The following is a 21,368-nucleotide window of genomic DNA, read 5'->3' as shown; positions in this document are numbered from 1 at the left end:
ACTTGAAAATTTGTAGAGTCAGAGGGCAGTTGGGCAAGATTGGTTGATATTCTAGGTCACTTATTTGGAAACCAATTTTCTACCTTTGTAGAAAAGTCTGTGTGGAGGTGTGACCAGAAGTAGTTGCGGAGGTAAACACAGCAGTTAGACGTTAAATTCTAGACCAAGAAGTCTCCCCACAGCCCAATTAACAGAGCCACAGGATGGGCCTAGAACTCTCTGTGACCCACATAGTTGGGAGCTGATCAGGCCCTCAGAAGTAACAAATACCGTCCGTCAGTTTTGCTAGCCAGAACTCTCCCAGCGTCCAAGTACATCAAAACATATCATTTTAAATATAACATGAGAGAGGATTCATGCAACTAAATATATTGGAGTTCTGGAAGAAAACAACCCACAAAGACATGCCAAATTTCATATATATAGATATACGAATATATAGTCAAAATTCATATATATATCTTTTGATGCAGATGGGTTCTTTGACAATAAGACAAATCAAATAGAATTAAAGGAGGAGAAATAGGAATAGACTCTACCTGGGAATCATTGGTTGACACATTGTACCAAATGATGGATGCCCAAGCATTAGGTAACTGACTGACATTGGAAATCATCACCACAGGTAATGAGCTGGTCTGGTTTAAAAGAGAAAAAAAAAGCACAGTTATTACAGGTAGTTGCACCTTGCACTGATTTGATACTTGATCCGGTCCCCTACAGGGCTATCTCAAGCCAGCTCTACTCCTTTAATCCTGGTGTTGACACTGCCCTGGTTACTAAAATGACTTGTGAAGGTAAGGGAACTTTCTGAGCATCTATGAATCAAGGTATAGGGATGAAAGAAGCCATAAAAACAGGAACCCTTTCAGAGTGCTTGGTCAGTTAGCTTCTCCAGTATCTTCCCTTGACATTATACAAATATTGATACTTATATCATATATAGCCCAAAATGCAACAAATTAGAGCTTGCATTGATTTTGCCACTCTTCTCTTACTAAGTTACTATAAAGAATTTAATTTTAAATTTATATTGAAATGGATCAATATATTCAATTTATGATCTGACATCTAATTAATGTCAGTACTAGACATGGGCATTTTCACTGCAGAAGATGGAGAGGTAAGCAATGTTGGAGTACAAAGCTTTATGAGAAACAGAGCTGCCTGGTCTGCTGTGGAACTCAGCTTAGCAGTATTCGTACTGTCATTTTCAACCTCATGGAATAAACAGGCGTTCACAGACTAGTGTGCGAAACCAATCAACTTACATTAGTCCCTTCTCAATAACAGTGGTTAGATTTCTATAGACAGTGAAATACCCAGCTTAATAGCTCATGGAAACAGAGGTATAGGAAAAAGAGATGAGGAAGGCATTTATGGAAAATTTTTACATATTTACACTTATTAGGATAAAAAAGGAAAAGCAGAACTCTAAAACAATACATCCCACAAATAAGATCATATTCGGGGTGTGTAAAACTGTGTTTGTTCCTTCATGCACCCATTCATTCATTTATCTAACCTATGTTGAGCATCTATTATGGGCCAGGCACTGAGTCACTGGTAATGGAGTGACAAAGTCATGATGCCCTGCCTTCAAGGAGCTCATAGTCAGTCATGTTCAATTTAATCCTCAAGATTGCTCTATTCCTTCTATGAGTACAGTAGTGACTGTTATAAGAGAATCAAAACAATGTATCATTAATGTTCCTATCATTTGTCTTTACTCATTACATTAGAAAAGCTTTCCTTCTGAGGGATTTTATGTACAAGTCAAATTTTTGAAAATATATCATTATGTGACATGGTTTAAGGATACTTATTTCTCTTTAGGCTTTCCACTAACTATTCATGACTCAGAAGATCTCAGAAAATGAACCAACAAACATCTGACATATTGGTTTTCTAAACTGAATTTTCTAAACAAAACTCTAAACAAAAATAATAAATAAGGAATGTACTAAGACCTAGACAAGACAGCTTTCATCTATAAATGCCAGCCAATGACTGAGTATATTATTAGTAAATAGCTGATTGACGCCTACCTCCAAATCTATGGTCAGGCGATAGAGGCAGATCTGTGTTTCAAAGGTTATAGAATGAAGCTCTTCAGTTACCATGTGACAGCCCTAGGAAGAAAGAAATCAACTGTTATCTTACAAATGCACTCCTACTACCTATTATTAGGCCTGCATCTATAAAAATTAATAAAGTCTTAAAGTAAATGCCCCAAATATTCCCTATTATGGAACTTTCCCTCTTATTATTTAAAAAAAGTTATTTAGAGTACATACAGAGTGAGAAATCTTATTTCCACAAACAGAATGATTTTAAGTCTCCCTAACAAAGTAATTTTTGACTTTTTAAAACTTCCAGCATATTTTCATCAGTTTAAATGCAGACAAATAATTCTTTTAATTTTAAAAAAATTCGTCCTTGTGGCTTACAAACTATTAATAAAAGCAATGCATATGTTTATAGGTATAACAGAAACAAGTCAGTGTCATAATGAATTTGTTTAAAAAGTGAAAGGAAGTTTTTTTAAGAACCAAAAAAAAAAAAATTGTACAACAGAATCAGAGGGCAATCAGTCCAAATTAGAGAAAGAGATGGAAAGTTCCTAGGGCGATGTTGCCAAGAAAAAAGAAACAAAACAAAACTCAGATTGACCTGTTTGACCATATTGCAAGATGTTTTCAAGTTTCAGGGTGCCTGGGTGGCACAGTCAGTTAAGCGTCTGACTCTTAGTTTCTGCTCAGGTCATGATCTTGGAGCTGTGAGTTCAAGCCCCACATCAGGCTCCGTGCTCAGCGGTCTGCTTGTCCCTCTCCCTCTGTTCCTCCCTTTGCTGTGCTCTCTCTCTCAAATAAATGAATAAATAAATCTCTTTAAAAAATCTTATTAAAAAGAAAGAAGAAAGTTTCAAGTTTTGAAGAAAAGTTTTGGGCTACATTAGTGATAAGTACATAAAATAAACTGATCAAATAAAATGAAATTAAGGCAACTTATAAATCCAGGGTAAATTGGAAGTAATACAAGAAGGGAAATGCAATTATACTATGATATATGGTTCAGCTGTTAATAATTTTTATATATTTATACTAATGTTAACACTGAAAATACTGACTAAACCAAAATATGTTCTGTAATGATACTGTGAAGATGGGGAAAATTTATATGTATAGAGAGCTGGTATAAAAGAGAAACAGTTTAATCTCTTATAAAAAGAATTCAGGGGGCGCCTGGGTGGCTCAGTCATTAAGCGTCTGCCTTCGGCTCAGGTCATGGTCCCAGGGTCCTGGGATCGAGCCCCACGTCGGGCTCCCTGCTCCGCGGGAAGACTGCTTCTCCCTCTCCCTCTGCTTCTCCCCCTGCTTGTGCTCTCCCTCTCTCTGTGTGTCAAATAAATCTTAAAAAAAAAAAAAAAAGGATTCAGGAGTTAAATGTATAAACTTTTTTAAAAATCAAGAAATATTAGTACGATATTAGCATAATACTTTGATGCAAAAATGATCACCTCTGGAAAGTAGGTTTGTTGTGGGAAGGAGTGGGACAGAAATTGCTGTTTTTCCCTAATAAAATCTTACAGCATCTTGCTATGTGCCCAGAACCAGCAGCATTGTCAACATCTAAAAGCTGGTTAGAAATACAAGATCTCTGGCCTCATCCCAGGCCAAGAATCAGAGTCTGCATTTTAACAAGAACTTTGGGTGGAATTTGTGAGACAATGAATGTCAGTGTGCTATATCCACATTGTGTTTAGTTTTAAAAGAGATGTGGAAAATTTGGAGATGATGTAGAAGGATTAAACAATTTTATTTATTTATTTATTTATTTATTTATTTATTTATTTATTTATTTAATTTATTTATATTTTTAAGTAGTCTCTATGCCCAGCAGAGAGCCCAACATGGGGTTGGAACTCACAACCCTGAGATCAAGACCTGAAATCAGGAGCCGGACACTTAACCAACTGAGCTACCCAGGCACCCTGAAGGTTTAGACAATGTTAAAAAAATAAACCCTGTGGGAACCTGTAAACGGAAGAGGAATTACTGAGACTAGAAAAGTCAGGGTGGCATTGGGGGTGGCAGAGTCAGTGCTGGGAGAAATGATCTAATATTGGATATGTATTAATAACAAGTTGGAATCTACTTGTAATAAATTTCAAACGATAAAAATAGTTCTAATATGATGATATGAATGACAATTGCATGAGGAAGACTTTATTGACAATGAGGGATATTAAACTTAGGATTTGTTACTGAGAAGGAAGTAGAGAATTAAAGACTCCTCTCTCCCTTGGGTTAGATCACTGCTGGTACCTTACATTGACTTGAGGTAGCCAGAGTTACTAGAGTGGGATGGCTTCTTACTGGGTTAGTAGAAAGTTATGCTAATGGAACTTTTCTTGGAATTCCCTTAGACCATCCCTAAAATTACTCCCAGTATATCCAACTCACGAAACAGCCAGCGCCCCTCCCCCCGAGCCCTTCCCATGTTGAAATAAATTGCTGTCTCCTCAGTTGAGCATGAGGTGAAGTAGTCAGCTTGTATTTAGGCACCAAGTTGAACAAAACCCACATTTTTTAAATAGAAAATCTCACTGCCCCATAGGGTGCTTCCACTATGCAAACCCTGAGACAAATGAAGAATCCATAACTTCATGTTCACTAACGGATGCCTTTCACATTCTCACTAAGTTCAATAGTGGACAGGATGATACAAGCCTATGTAGAACATTTATGAGGCCTGAGGCAAGCACACAGACGGAGACCCACATACCACATGTCTAAACATTTAACTATTATAAATCAAGTTAACAAACTGTTAAAATATGATATAGCCTCCTGCCTTGACATCTAAGCTTTCATATGACCTGACTGGCCAGGTTTTAACTCCTCAAAGTTCCACTGGAACATGGTGGCCTGGAGAGAGCAGGGCCATTCTGGACTATTGCCTACACCCCTCTCTTCCACCTCTGTGAGGGGCCTCACTGACCACTGTGCCCCAGAGGCTTCTGCTTGTGCCTAGAAATCTTTGCACTGATGGTGCTGTCTGCGCTTGGGACTCTGGGAAAGCGCACTGCCTTGGACCCACAGACATCTTTCTCTGTAGGGAGAGCCACTGCTGGAGGACGGCTAAAGGGAGTCTTTTTGAGTATGAGATACCATCCCTCCCCCATACTAGCCTCTATAGTTTAATTTATACAATTAAATGCACATATGATATAATTATTCATTATGGATAATTTCCTCAGATCTTTGTGTTAGGGCACCTTGTGTGTTCACCATCCAAAGTGTGAGAAACCAGGACTCCATAGACAGAGCAATGACACTCAGAGTTGTCCATTAACTTTGAAAAAAGACTACATGCTTTAGTTATCACTTTATTAAACTGGAATGTGGATGGGGAGAAGTTTCCTCAGTGATTCACACTAATTTCTTTTTTATTTTTAAGATTATTTATTTATTTGAGAGAGAGAGCAGGGGAAGGGGCAGAGGGAGAGAATCTTCAAGCAGACTCCCCACTGAGTGCGGACCCAATGTGGGGCTCAATCCCAGGACCCTAAGATCATGACCTAAGTTGAAGTTGGACACTTAACCAACTGAGCCACCCAGGCACCCCTCAAACTAATATTTAATGATTACTTAAAACCCCTGATGCAGTTGTGAGGCACATTTAGAATGAGATCCAGCAAGGAAGCTGACATATAATACACATGCCTGGAGAAAAGCAGCTCTGACAAAAGGAAGCATTATTAACTTTCAAAGCTCACGTGGTCATCGGTCATGGTCTTTATTATCAGCATAGTCCCAGCCAGGGACAATTCAATTTCCCATTCCCAGGATCCATTCTTTGTAGACTGGGGAAAACATCATAGATAAGATGCACCATTAATGGGCTTCTGGGTGGCTCAGTCGTTGGGCGTCTGCCTTCGGCTCAGGTCGTGATCCCGGGTTCCTGGGATCGAGTCCCACATCGGGCTCCCTGCTCCCTGGGAAGCCTGCTTCTCCCTCTCCCACTCCCCCTGCTTGTGTTCCTGCTCTCGCTATCTCTCTCTGTCAAATAAATAAAATCTTTAAAAAAAAATAAAATAAAACCAGTTTTTTAAAAAAAAGATGCACCATTAATGGCTGTGTTTAAAAGCCATCATCTGAGATGATTATGGATTTAAAATATCCATATTTATGATATTTTTATTACATGGCACTGAATAACGTAAACGGATTGACTTTGTCGTACTTGTAAAGAAAAGCACACATTGGATAATCTGCTAAGAAACTGGAAAACTGGCAGAACTACTTGACCAGGCTCCTGGAAAAAAAGATACACAACCTTATGAAAGGTAGGTATAGATGTCACCATATTCTTTTTCTTTCCTCTGCTCAATGCCTAATAATACACCCTAGAAATCTAGAATATGTTAACAAATAGTTATGGCTTTTGACTTCAAAATAAACCTCTGTTGAGAAGATATGACTGGGATAAGGCTAATTTTCATCTAAATTCCTTGCTCACCTCTTTTTTTTAAAAAAGATTTTATTTATTTATTTGAGAAAGAGAGAGAGTGTGTGCACAAGTTGGGGGGAGGAGCAGAGGGAGAGGAACAAGCAGACTTGCCGCTGAGCACGGAGCCCTGAGCAGGGCTGGATCCCAGGACCCTGAGATCGTGACCTGAGCTGAAGTCAAGAGTCGGTTGCTTAAGCTACTGAGACACCAAGGCACCCCTCCTTGCTCATCTCTTAACAAGCCGTAATCTATGATAATGTAGCACGGGGAGGACTATGTGGAATAGAAAATAATTAACAATAATCCATTCACTTAATGAATATTTGTTGAATACCTATCATGTGCTAGGCACTGGCTTAGAGGCTGCGAAACAATAATAAAGGGGAAAATAATGGTACAATCACATGAGAGATAGACCTTAATCACAGAATCATAGGAAATAAATGGAGAATAACAACTATTCTCAGCCCAGTTTATGGAGGGGACTGCAGGGAGGGTGTCCCATAAAAAGTCATTTTTAGTGTTATTCTCGTATTGACGTCTCTTTTGGAAAGTGTTGCCACTACTTGAATTGTTCAGAAGGAAATCAACTTTCCGTAAAAATGCCTGGGCTAGTTGGCCCGTGAGTAGCGTTATCTGTGTTTGAGAACAGTGACCCTTGACAGAACATCTGTTTGGCTATTTTGTTCGATGAAACTCAAATTGCCCAGGCTTTACTAACAGCTTCTTTGTGCTTCATGACTTTCCACCACATAAACAAAATTACCCAACACCTCAGTCTGTGGTGAGAACTGTCATTTATCAGTTAAAGCCCACTGACCAAGAGCAAACTCGAGCGGCTGAAATACTAGCTCGCCTGTTCAAACAGTTTCCACATTTCAACAATGACTCTCTAGCCAGCTTTTTGCCAGAGAAGGACCTCTGGGAAAGCCTGTTTCCTGGGAATGTCTGTTTTACAGGAGCCACCTGATGCCTTCCAAGTTTGGCCGTTTGCTAGGTGAAGGGACTGTGACTTCGCGGTGGCTTTTCCAAGGCAAGAACGAAGGTGGGAGAAAGAGGCAGTAGTGGCTAACCTTAATTTTGTGACAGCACGTTGACTGATTTCCCGGGGCGGGGGGGTTTGCAAAATTGCAAAGCAAATCATTAGAATTAAATACCTTTTTTTACAAAAAAGTAAAGACCATACTCTATGTTGCACTTTTGCAGATTATAGAACCTTAGTCAAAAAAGCTTTAGAAACTGTCTAAATCCAATGGTTTTCAAATGTTTTTTAACCTTGAAACATATTCTTGAAAAGAAATTCACCATCTGGGTTCCAATCTGTAAAATATATAAAATAGAGCCATCTTGACTGAAACAGGGGTGGGGGACCCAGAGCTCTACCTTTCACCAACGCCCACCCCCCCCCAATCCAGAGATGGTTCCTAAGGCACCACTTTGGTTGTTCTGGGACAGTATGGGTCCAATGCAATTTCCTCCCTTCATCCAATCCTACAGCCAGGAACCCCTGCACATCTTGACCGACCACCTCTTTGTGGATAATGTGAGTCAGCCATGGGGTGCTAGGGAGGTTTAGAATGGCGCCCCTAGGGAACTATCATTCATGATATCTTGGTTTGTTCTCAGTCATTTAGTAAGTATCCAGTCCAAGTTCTGACAACCACAAAAGCAGACCGGAAGGGCCCTGTGTGTGTGTGTATCAGATGGGGGGGCAGGTGGGGAGATAGTAGGAACCCAGGACATGTGATCCTATAGAAAGGGCATACATATATGGTGCTTTGAGTTCTCAGGGACCTGGAGCCAGAGAAGGATGTGCTCAGGGGCCCTTGAGAGGGACCAGCCCCAGCCCAGCACTTTGGCAGGTGGGTAGAGAAGGAGAAGGAGCAGCTGTTTGTCCTAAGTCAGGTACCATCTTTACAGATATTTCTCCACCCATGTAAATAGGTACTCTTTACAAAGGGGCAGCTCTGGAGGGCAGATTAGGAAGAACCACACCACATACCATCTCATTTCGTCCTCTTAACAACCCTGTGAGTGCAGGTCAACCTGATCCCCATTTCACAGATAAGGAAATTGGGAGTTAGTGAGGGTAAGTGGCTTGCACAAGGCCAGCTGCCTGTAGGAGGCAGCCCCCAGCATGGTGCTATTTCCAATCCCCAACTGATGAGTGGAGGAGAGGGAGAGGAGTAAGGGAGAGGTCAACAACATTTCCTGAGAAAGCATTATTCTAAATTTCTTCTAAACTTTATAAGGCTTCTGGTGTGAGATAGCTATGGGATCTCTGAGTGGGCGGGCAAAATGAGAACAGTAAGAACAGCAGCCAGAGTACAGGGGAAAGGATGAGATGCTACTCACACTGTCGCAAAGACCTCCCTTCTAGGAATCCCAACAAATGGAGGGAGCGCACTGAGGCGACGGGCCGGAGGAGGTCAGTGCCGCTTCTCCCAGCGCAGGCTTTAGGATCCCAGACGCAGCATGGCATAGTGGCCAAGAGCATGGACAGGGGAGCCAGACTACCATGGTTTGAATCTTGGCCTGACCACTCTGTGCCTCAGTTTCCCTACCTGAAATAAGTACACTAATAGTAACTACTTCATAGCATTGTCACAAGAATTATATAAATGAAGGTCAGTGAAGCTCTCAGGGCCCAGTATATAGTAAATGACACAGGAGGATTTGTTAAGTACATTCTTATCTGGCTGTGAACTCCTGCCGCGGATGCTCACAGATAAGCAACAACTACTATTTGAAATCTGAGAATGAGGTATCATATCCTAGCCTCCTGGTTTTTTTTTTTTTTTAAGATTTTACTTATTTATTTGTCAGAGAGAGAGAGAAAGAGAGAGAGAGTGAGCACAAGTCGGGGGAGGGCAGACAGAGGGAAAAGCAGGCCTCCTGTTGAGCAGGGAGCCTGATGCAGGATTCGATCCCAGGACCCTGGGATCATGACCTGAGCGGAAGGCAGGTGTTTAATGACTAAGCCACCCAGGCGTCCCTCCTAGCCTCCTGTTTTCCTGACACTTTGGTTACTACCATCTCTGGCCCTATTGACTTTATGAACTCCACTTTATTGCTAGATCTTCCCCAAGCTTTTTCCTGATTTTGTTTGATTGCTCCTACTGCCTGGCCAAACCCCTGATTCCTTTGCTCATCTTTCTGAGCCCACTTCATATGTTTTGTGACTTTTCAGTAGTTCCTGTAGCACATGAAACAACTTTCCGGTCTGGTGTGTTTTAAATGTACCTAGGTGTCATATTACAATTCTATCAACAGGGGGAGCTCAAGGAATAGCTTAAAATAAAACTGAGCTAGCAAACTTGGGGAAAAAAAGGAAGAATAAAATCATTCTGGCATGACAGCACCATTTTGTTATTAATCAGGAAATAAGAGGAAATACATTTAAAGTAATACACGTAGACAGTGTTAATAAGACATTGCTTGGTTATTATATAGTAGAAGATGATTTTTCGTAGATTTCTTCTCTAGGTAAACCCAAGACTTTGACTTTACATTTATAAAGATGACAATGTATTGGAGTTGAGCTATTTAGATTTATTCCCATTTGATCTATTTTACTTAAGAAACGTTCAGAAGCATTGTATTTAGTCTATTCAGACTTAGCAAATACTGCTCAGGGATGTGACGCTGCATGAAATGTTTGCAACTCTGGCCAAAATTCCAGTGAGATGCATGAAATGACTTTTTATTTATAATGTGCTAATGTTTCAATTAGGAAGTTTGGAAAATCTTTATGGATTTCTATGAGGTGGGAACAATAACTCCTACTTATCTGGTTTACTAGAATCTCATTAAACTCAAAAGCTTGGCCTCTGTGACAGTGGGCTACAGAGGCCTGTTTGCCGCTCTGCCCTAAGCCAAGGTCCTACCCTGGGAGGAAGGCTGAGCTCATCTTCCCTGTGGCTGTGATATTGGGCAAATGCTCTTTAAGACACAATTAAGGGAATGAAGAATTCTTGGAAGGGAAAATGTGGAGCATTAAACCTGCTGTGGTCAATCTCTGTGGTTTTATGGGGAGGGCTAGACTGATTGCAGTTGAATGCTGGATTTATAAAGTGCTTTTTCCTTCCAAATAACTCAAAGCGATTTCTCTTAGAAGATGTGACTCTAAAGCTAGGAGACTGAACCCATACCAGCCACACCAGAAATAAGCCTCACTGCTTTATAACAGCATTGTGTGGCTGATCTTATACATATAACATCTCCGAGTGGAGAGCGTTGGGCGTTACCACCCTGATCTGTTAGAGGAAAAATATGCAATATTTCTCCATTTGCGAAGGATCACATTTTCAGTCATTGTCAGAATGGACCCAAACCCAGGTTTTCTAATTCCAAATATGTAAGGCGTAGGCATACACCCTAGCATCTAGGCCAACTAAACAGGTGATCTCCAAGGCCACTTCCAATCCAGGATTTGACTGCTCTGTCATTTACTGACTCAAATGCAAACACTTGGACCACATCAGTGTGTGCTGTTAATCAGTTCATCCAGTGGAATGCAAACCTTACATGTAAGGGCAAGGTAATTGATCCCATAAATTAATAAGACTGTTTCTCCCCTGTGATTTTCACATCATATGTCATGAAGTTTGAGACTTGCCTCTTCTCTGTGGAAAATGAGTGATTTTCAGGTGTCTTGTAATAGTGGAGGACTGACTAAAGACATTATGGCACACCTGTAAAATGCAATACAGCACAGCCACCTTCAGTGTTCTCCAAGAGAGAACCATTAAGGTTAATGGAAAGCTGTGCACCTTACACTGTTATGTGAGGAAGAAAGCAGGTTATAAAACAATGTGCACATATATATTTTAAAGTAATATATACATAGATAAAGGTCTAGAATGATGTGAACCAAAATGTTATTAGTTATTCTTTTAATGACGGCGTCTGGGTGGCTCAGTCAGTTAAGCATCTGCCTTCAGCTCCGGTCGTGATTCTGGGGTCCTGGGATCGAGCCCCGCATGGAGGGCGGGGAGCCTGCTTCTCCCTCTCCCTCTGCCTGCCTTTCTCTATCTCTCTGTCTCTCATGAATAAATAAACTCTTTTAAAAAAGAGGGTGTTATATGCAATTTCTGTTTTCTCCTTTTTAAGACAAAATTTCTTATACTGTCTGCAATTATCAAGCTTTAATTTGTAACCAGAGAAACACAAACTTGACTTTCTATAAAACTATCAAGGGCAGTTTAAAAGTTTTGTAAAAACACGAGATTATAAGGTTATTTCCCTAAAAAAATTATCTTATAGAAAACATTTTGTACCTCATTTCCTTTGCCTCCAGCACTGGACTTCATTTCCTTTGGTTGCTTTGCAAAAAAAGAATAACAACAGCGTTTAGACGGAGAAGCATTATCAATTAAATATCAAGTTGGTCATACCTATTGTAGTGATTTTCTTGGCCACAATTTTGCCTTTTAGAACAGTAACCCAGATGTCTTCTAATTCATGGAAACCTAAGGTAGTTGCCTGGATTCAACAGAAAGAAGCTCTCTGTTTCATCTCATGGGACGCCACTTTAGAAACTTTCACTGAGGTAAGTGAACAAGTTGGCATACTATTAAGACTATGTTTTTTAGCCAACATTTTGGAAAGAGGAAATCATGCTGGGATGTCTTAAAATCTACTCAGCACTCCTTTGTACCTGGAAAGCAGCATCTGAGCTAAGCTGTGATGATTCTCAATCCCTGTGAAACCAAGTCCAACACAGAAGCCTGGGAAAACAGACGATGGGATAGTGTGCCCTATGGCACACTATGGCACAGGAATCGATTAAATGGCAGTAGAGACTGACACAAAAATTTTCAGGATCTAGATTACTTAATTTAAAAAAAGGCAGACAACAATTTATATAGTGTGTACAATCTGATCCCACTTAAAAAGTACATATACATGTATGTATAAAAGAAGGCAAACCAAAGTAGTTAATGGTGTTACAAGGTAGTGAGATACAGGTGATTTTTAATTTTTAAATTTTTGCCTCTCTGATGTTCTACATTTAATTTTGTATTAAAAAGCAATTAAAGTTATGCAAAAGATAATATATTTAAAAATGCTTTGCAACTAGAAGTGGACTGTAAAAAAGTAAGGTTTTGTTAATTTATATATTATACCTGCTGGAAGAAAGACCTAACCACTTTTTGGTGTGTTCCTTGTTCTTTTCCACATGACTTTTTTGAGAGACAGACATCTCTAAGTTAAGCCCTCTCCTACAGCTTTACTTATTAGCAAACATTGTCCATTACTGAAAATTTCTTAAGGATAGAAATTGAACATAACCAAAAAGAGCGCTAGTTATAAGGATATATAATATATGACTCATCATTACACTTTATTTATCAGTCTCACACCAGAGGGATTCAGTTAAAAAGAAATGTACTCTTCAATACTAAAGATCAAACAAAACCAAAATCAAAACCAAAAACCAGCATAAATTTGTATGTGCAGATATCTATTAACCTCAATTTTATCTTTTAAAAAAGACCGGTTGAGGTTAATTCGTGGTGCCCCAACACTCAGGTGAGGTACTTCCTAAGTGTTAATAAACCATGAGTAACCTGCATCTGGCAAGAAAGTGGTAGAGTCTTTGGGAATCTAAGAACTATACAAAGAATTAGAAAGAAAGCAGGAAGAGAACTCTAGGTTAAGAGGAAGTGGTAAAAACAAGAAGCAACAGGGTGAGGCTGGGTCAGAAGCTTTCTAGACATGCCAAAGCAAACTGTATGCAACTGCCATACCCAGGAACCATCCTACTTCCTCAAGCTACTCCTAAAATGAAAGCACCTTTGGTCAGATGTGTTGCTGGATATCATTTCTCGGGGAGATTTAAAAAATAAAATCAGGAATGCCTATCCATTATAAGACCAATTATCTCTGTCATCGTTATCAAAATATATTGACCAATTGCTGTCTATATTTAGGTACTATATCACCATTGTTGAGAACTCAGACTTCTGAGTTAAGATTCCATATTCTTTCTGATATTTTTAATTCTTCAATGACAGCATGTTTTATTTCTCAATATGGCCCTTAATCTCATATAAGAAGCCCCCCAAACCCAAAATACATTGATTTATAAGGCCTATTTGTGAAGATGTATCTGATTAGGGGAGGGGGAGAAGCTTGGGTAATTGAACTCACCAAATGTCGAAATTCTACCGAGAGACTCCCGTTAGAAGATTCTTCAATGGACATGGCTTTGACATGAGTTCCACAAAGGACAAATCTTCGATTGCTAGAGGGAAAATCTTAGCTATTTACATGGTCTCAGATAAAATATATTTATGAGAACAGCAAAAACATTCTAAAATAAATTTCTTACCTTAGAGTTGAAACGTTCCTGTAAAACCAAGAAAATTCCTTAAAATGAGCTATTTTATAGAGCTAGTAAAAACTTTCTTTGATACTTTAGAGGATAGTATAATATAGTCATAAATTTTCATTTCAAGACTTAATAGTAAAATTTTTTAAAGTAAGTCTTCATTGGAGTTCTATTAAATGTTTGAACTTCAAAGTCAAATATTTAAAGTACATTGATATATAATGTTAGAGAAATACATTTAAAAGTTTGAAATTATTCTATAAAATGAGGAAATTTTAAAATGTGAATAGAAACTTACTTGTCAATTGATGCTTTCACCTTTACCTGATAGTTTAGTTCTGGCAATTTTATTAGTAGTCTGGAAAGACACATAAATAAAGAATCAGAGGCAAAAATGAAAAGTGCCAAGAGCCTTTTTATATTTAAATATATTTATGTCATATATATAAATCAAATTTAGGTTATCTCTAGTTACATGTTAGTGTATTTTAAAAATATCCAACTTATTGTTGAATCACTATACTGCACACCCGAAACTAATATAACACCATATACTAACTGTGCTGGAATTAAAATAAAAATAATTAAAAATGAAGATGTCCAATTCTTCTTTAGTTTGTCATGTTACTGATGTTGACACAAGCACTTAATATCGTATTGACAAACATTTGGAAAGTATTTTCAGCTGATGGGCATTAGATAATACATTGGCTAGGTGAGAAAAATAGCTATATATTTTGGCTAAAGCCCACATTTGGGTTAAATGTATAAATATAAGAAAAATTCTTTGCAAGTTTATTCATATGGCCCCACTTTATTCTCATACCATAACAAAAATTGTAAGAGAAAAACTAAATGTCTTGATGATCACTGTTTTATGGTTAGGAATACCGAGAAAGACCAGGCCTCTGACGGAATGTGAAAAATTCCAATTCAAGTGCATTTGCAATCTTTAAATACACTTATGAAAGTAACAGCAAAAATGTTCATAACTAGAAAAGATCTAATTCCAAACAAACAAGTGGTTAAACATCAGAGAAACAATTCCTTTAATTTCTTCTTCTGGTGTCAGCTCCTCCTTTATTCTTTTGCTTTCCCCAACTCCTTCAAGTTGGAACCTCTGATATACCTTCTCTGTGGGTTCAGTCCAGTTTCAGAAATGTTAATTTAATCACTCACTCACTCATCCCAGTCATGCACTCATTCCAAACCTCATTCATTCACTCAGCATGTACTGAGCTCCTCATCTCCCCCCAGTACAGCCCTAGGTACTAGGGAGCTGGTGTAGTGAAGTGTGGGGAAGGGAGAAGTGTGGACATGGCTACACGTAAAAGGAAGAAGTCCAGCTAAATATAGTAGATGGAATATGGAGAATGGTGATAAGAAATGGATGGGCATTAGAGAAATATAATCATAGATGATAGCCCAGACAAAAGTGTGGGTAGAATGTGACAGAGGTTCCTTATAAATCCTGTGTGAAGCACCGGATTGGTTTTAGGGTTCAGAATGTGATGTGTGTAGTTGTTAGCAGTGAGGGGTGAGGAGGTCATGTGAAATAGGGTAGGAAGGATCATAGATCAGGATCTGATTCACTGGAAGATGCTGATGACTAAAGGGAGTTCCATATCACCCCTTCCTTTGAAACAGGAGATGCTATGGTAGGGAGGAGTTTTAGGGAAAATCTTGAATACTAAGTAAACGATCATCTATCAAGACAGTGGAGATCAGGGCCCAGAGAAGAAGGACAGGGACCCAACTGACACGTGGAAGAGAAAAGCAGGAACACTCAAATCAGGGACTAATTAACGGTCAGTGTCCCAGTCATCGGTTCAAACAACAGGCAAGGTGATGCCCATTTGGGGGCCTCTTCCACTTGGAATTCTTAGCTGAGCCATCTCTACTCATCTCTCTTTTTGTCCCAAGGAGCATCTTAGACTTATCATATCATCTATGGGGGTTCCTCAAGGAAAAGTAGGATGCCCATTACCCCTCTACCGTTTAGTGTTACTCTCTTCTGGGTTATGTAGAGATGTGGGGATGAAGAATGAACAACTCTTGAAAATCATGACATTTTTAAGAGAACCTGGTCTCTGGCTTTTGTTCCTGGTTTTTAAGTCTTGCTGAAAAATTCACGCAAAGGAAACAATTAAGAATTTCACGTAAGGTATTTAAAATGCACACTGAAGAAAATGCCACCCCTTTAAAAATGGAGTTCTGAGGTGACAGATGTTAACTAAACTTTTTATAGTAATCATTTTGCAGTTTATGTAAGCCAAGTCATCATGCTGTACGGCTTAAACTTCTACAGTGCTGCTGTATGTCAATTACATCTCAATAAAATGGAAATGAATAAAACAAAATAAAAATACAATTCTGATAGTGATATGGGATCAGAAAACCCATCATGGGGCCCTAAATCAGTATCTACCATGGCATCTTCACCTCTTGTCCCAGTCAGAGGTAACTTCATTAGGAATTTAAGGCTTGGGGGCCTTAGGGATTGATGCATGATGAAAATCTTTGAAATTTCAAGCTCAAATTCATGATTTTAAGTGTCATTAGGGAAAACGATACGTTTTGGTTACTCGTGCTAATGGAAAGGATCAAACGCACAGACAGAGCAACAATAACACAAAAGCCATATGTCTTTAAATCCGGTACATAGTAAGGAGATATTGAAAATTACACTGTTGAGAGTTTCCATGGAAAATCCTATAAGCTATTTGCTCGGCAATCATAGGGGAAGAATGTGCCAGTTATTTTCTGGGTAAGATATTCAAAGCCTTCCACATTCTGTCCCCAATCTATTCAATTCTACCTCTCCTTGCTTCACTTACTTGCAAACCAGACCCGGGAAGTCATTCTTTCCGTAGTCTCGCTCTCCTACCATCCCACTTTCCCTCCCCTCTCTGCTCCTCCCACAAGGTCCTTCCTCAAAAGGACCACAAGACTTCTCCAGACTCTCTAGTCTTCTCCCAAGTTAATCGTTTCAGCAATTGATCCCATGATGTCCGATACTGTGAGTCCATCCTTTCCTGCTAATATCCCTCGTGTCTTCATCTTTACTGTCATATGCTTGACAAGCAGGGCCGTCATATGAACATTTCTGAGGGTATCTACTATAGCTCAGTGCTGGGCATGCAGGAGGCGCTTAAGACAGAAGAGTTGAATGAAAGGCCCTAGGATAGAAATTCGTCTTATTTAAACAGTGGCTATGGCTCTACAAACAAAGGAAAAGATAGAGCACATTCTGCCTACCTTAGCTTTACAGTGAACTGAATAAGAGTTTTAAGTACCATCGGTCTCTGGGGATGGGTTGGCATGCATGGCTGTCGTTCAACCACAAATGAGCTAGATTAAAAGGAAATAAAGCACGTCATTTGAAAGCATTGAAAATATTGACAGGCTGAAAACCACAAAGAAACAGGATGCTGTCCTCTTAAAAAATCCAAATTTTCTACATTTACAAGACGTTCAAACCTCCGTTAAGCTCAAATCTTTCCAAAGACTGCTCATAGATAATTACCAGGAGATGGAAAAAAAATGCCTAAAGACTGTTCTTTAAATAATAACAGTAAATAGTTCTTGTTACCCTTGAGTTGAGAATAAAAGCCTATTTTTATCATACTATTTTATCATAAAGTAAAAAGTTAATTTCATGCCATCTTTTAACTGGATATTAGAAATCCTGGTACATAGTAATGTTTTTTTTGGTTTTTTCCCCCCCTTTGGATGAGCTTATACACATAAACATGGCCTCTACCCTTCATTTCTTGGATACATACTTAAGAAGAAATTGCTGAAATCCTTTTCTAAAATGTGAAAAATGAACTTCAGCTAGATGTTGTGCTTGGCTCAGAAAACTGAGTCAGCTTTTGGGAGAAGTGTTGAATAAATAGTGAAGAGCAGAAATGTTTCTGGAACTCTCTGGAGCTTTATGCACTTTACCCTGAGGTTCACTGTTTAACACTTCTCTACCTTCCTTCACCTTAACATCAAAACCCCAGCCAGGGTGTCCTTACAACTCCACAGGACTGAGGCTGCCATAAGACATTTAAATTTACTTACTTCTTAAAAAGGTTGTAGATCAAGAAGGTGACTCTTTCTAGCAGATGTGCTCTTTGCATGGGGATGGGGTCTCCTTCATATGTCATTTTAGTAGACTGTTCCTCTAATTTCTCCAATTGCCTTCTGAGTTGAAACAGACTTTCTGCCAACAGTGTAAAGCTATCAAACAGCAAATGAAAATCAGCAGGTTGTTTTCCCACTTAACAATCTACCATTCTGGGGCACCTGAGTGGCTCAGTTGTTAAGCATCTGCCTTCAGCTCAGGTCATGATCCCCAGGTCCTGGGATCGAGCCCCGCATCGGGCTCCCTGCTCTGAGGGAAGCCTGCTTCTCCCTCTCCCACTCCCCCTGCTTGTGTTCCCTCTCTCGCTGTGTTTCTGTCAAATAAATAAATAAAATCTTAAAAAAAAAAAAGCACGGGGCCTTTCCATTAAAAAAAAAAACTACCTTTTTAACTGTTAACCACATTAGCAAGCAATAAATTATTAAATAATTATTCAATTAACAAAATCATTCACTTAATTCCATTAAAGGTTAGTGGCGGTTCTTTATGTTTACTTCCCTAATCCTTTTTTTCCTCTAAGATGCATGACAGATGGAAAATGTTTTCAATGTTTTGTCATTTATACCTGTAGTTAAAGAAATCATTTATAAAATTTTGTCAACATCAGGAACCGAATCCCTTTTAATTTTGTTTAAAAGTCTGTTAGACATATAGATGTTAAGGATATGGTACTCATTAATGGGTAAAGAAAGAGCAAATTTAAAACTTTAAAGATACATGATATGAAGAATGTTATGTGCAAGAATACTAAAGAAAAAAAAAAACAATATGAAATGGACTCCCTCCCCCAATATGTTTTTTACAAATCCTAAGTATTGGCCAAAAATGATCTGTCTGGAGAAAGGTACGGGCTTAGAGTTTTACTCACTATGTGGTGATCTCACCTTGGAAATGAAGGTGGGAACTTGGGCCTGAAGTCTAGGGAAGAGACAGTCTAAAATGGACACCCAAGGGACCGTCAACTGGAGAAGAGGTGGGATGTCTGGACAGACTTGGTAAGTCCATCTGGCCCCGACAGCAGCTCTTTCTACTTAGAAGTTTACTCCCCACATAGTGCTGTGAAAAGATCTATCCACCCCCCACCGATTTTGGTATAAGCACTGTTATCTGCTAAGTTCTTGATTGCTTCCTTTGTTGTTTATTATTTTTATTATTATATTTTATTTTTATTATGTATTTACTGTTTATTATTACAGTGAGGTTAGAGAACAGAAGCATCTCCCCAAGGACACTCAGTACGTTTTAGTATATGTGCTGCTGAAGAGAGCACACTCAGTATGTTTTAGAAAGAGCCCAATTCCTTACTGTTCTGGAGAAGAAGGCCCAGCAGGGCAGAGGTTTCAGTGCAAATGGCCCCAGTTATGTCATATTTCCGTTGAACTGAATTGTACCCTTCGAAAGCAATTTTAGATTTCAACTGAATGTTTTCCTTCTTTTTCATTATTTTTTTCTAAGTGTTCTTTCAATCAGATATTTTTATTTCGCATGGATGAGGAAAACCCCATCAGCATTTGTTCTTGTAATACAAAGGATAGTATCTGCATATGATTGCATATGTGCATGCATTGGGGATGTCAGGTCGTAGTAGCCATTTGAGATTTTTAATTTAAATACAAAAATAAATCACTCTGTGGAAAACACAAAACCAGTGTTTAATTCTGACTTCTTAAGATATACCTTTAAAAACTGAGATATAAGAAAAACTTTCTCAAGCTTTTGAAGCCAGTGCTTCTTACGTCCCTATAGGAAGTTGTATTCATTGCTGGTTTCAAAAATTCACTGGAGTCTTTTAAGGTTAGTATATTATGGGAGAGAATTAAGCAATTCTTATGCATCCTATGGAGTTCTACAGATGCTTTATTTTTGGCCCAAGGGAATAAGAGTAAAAATACGTATGGTATGCATCTATTTTTTTCTCAACTGTAGAGTTCCCAGCAGCTAATAAGCCATTAATAACTTCAGTGAATTTATGTTTTGGTCTGAGCCTGCCTTCTCTGGCTGAGCGACACTGAAGTTTTGTACTTCCTGTGGTTTTCACTAGAAACTGAAGTCAAATGCATTTTACCAGTTTTGAAGCTGGTCGAGCCCATTGTGGAGCGGCCCGCCAATGCAGGCGATCTGCTGTCTCCTCTTCCAGTCCTGCAGCTCTTCCATCAGCATGCTGTTCATTAACAAGTCCGTTTCGTTTACTATTTGGGTTATCTTACTGAGGGCTTCCTAAAAACAAAGGTGACTACTGAAAAGATTTTCGTGAGATACAACCAAAGTCACTCATAATTCAACCCGTGAAATGATTTGTCTGACCTGGGGGACAAAGGCTTGGTTAAAATTCTCATCAAATATTTTATCAAATACTACCTTCTATTTATCACAGCACTGCCTTTTCCAACTTTCCATATTAAATTCTTATAATGAAGTAATGTTATTAAAGGAAAAAGCATGATTGCAGTTAACAATCTCATACTATATCATAATATCATTGAATATCATCTAGTACAAATTCAAATACAGTGAATTTGTAACTCCTGTGACAATATTGAATCTTCTAGTCATAGAGCCATATCTCTGCTTTTTAAAAAAGACATAAATTAAATTTATATTCTCATAAATATATGCATTTATTCTAAAATGTGGTGACTAAAATTTGAGCCTTTCTGTGTTAGTGTTTTTAGGACTTTATCTGAGTTGAGGGAGGCATAGTGGAGAAGTTTAACTTTCAAAGGCCTAAGGATTAGAAGGTGTGAACTCCTATCCTGGTTTTGTGACAAGCCACGTGAATTTGGAAAAACCACTTAACTTTGCTGGAACTTGGTCTTCTGATCTATACAATGAGGTGATTGGACCAAATTATTTCCAAGGTTCCTTCTGTCTTAAAATCTTATTTCTAAAGCAGAATAAGATAGCACGCATAAAACATATAGCATAGATCTATTATGCATAAATGCATTAAGCTTATCTTGGATTAAATATCTGCATGTTTAAAATCTGATTTCTAATTGTTGAAGTTTATAATGTAGGGTGAAAATAAATTTTACATTTATTTGTGTTCACACAAATTCCTGCACAAAAAATGAAGCTGAACTTTTAGAAATAAACTCTTGATTTATCAGTGACTGCTCAAATTTCAATTGCATTTATTTTCAAGGATAGAAAGTTGAAATAGAGATGTTTCCCTTCTTTTAAAATATTTCATTGAGCCAGAAAAAGCTTTCTCCTCTCCTTGAAAGGAGGTTAGATTGAATATGTTCAGTTGTCAATGAACTATCCTGAAATCTATTAAATTACTTAGCATGAGGTCATTTTTCAGAGTGGAAACTGGAACACTGATTTTTCTAATAAAATTTTAGTGGCCATCAAGTAATATTTTAATTATACATGTAGTAG

General features: G+C 38.5%; 1 protein-coding gene across 6 annotated transcripts in view; it reads right to left on the bottom strand.

Moving 5' to 3' along the window:
• STAT4 (signal transducer and activator of transcription 4) overlaps window positions 1-21,368 on the bottom strand; it is a 116,697-nt gene that overhangs the window by 8,496 nt on the left and 86,833 nt on the right. For all 6 annotated transcript variants that reach the window (XM_073881079.1, XM_073881084.1, XM_025848415.2 and 3 more), the window contains 9 exons: window positions 20,050-20,201; window positions 17,921-18,079; window positions 17,111-17,203; window positions 14,151-14,210; window positions 13,853-13,870; window positions 13,672-13,765; window positions 11,796-11,840; window positions 2,049-2,132; window positions 540-638 (listed from right to left, as the gene is read on the bottom strand). In XM_073881079.1, the coding sequence (XP_073737180.1) occupies window positions 540-638; window positions 2,049-2,132; window positions 11,796-11,840; window positions 13,672-13,765; window positions 13,853-13,870; window positions 14,151-14,210; window positions 17,111-17,203; window positions 17,921-18,079; window positions 20,050-20,201 (804 nt within the window). The remainder of the gene's footprint in view (window positions 1-539; window positions 639-2,048; window positions 2,133-11,795; window positions 11,841-13,671; window positions 13,766-13,852; window positions 13,871-14,150; window positions 14,211-17,110; window positions 17,204-17,920; window positions 18,080-20,049; window positions 20,202-21,368) is intronic.

The sequence above is a fragment of the Callorhinus ursinus genome, unplaced genomic scaffold (assembly GCF_003265705.2).
Source record: "Callorhinus ursinus isolate GAN/ISIS: 27379988/994484 unplaced genomic scaffold, GSC_fseal_2.0 scaffold2, whole genome shotgun sequence".
In the NCBI taxonomy this organism is placed as follows: domain Eukaryota; kingdom Metazoa; phylum Chordata; class Mammalia; order Carnivora; family Otariidae; genus Callorhinus; species Callorhinus ursinus.
This window is presented reverse-complemented; position numbering and strand designations above follow the sequence as displayed.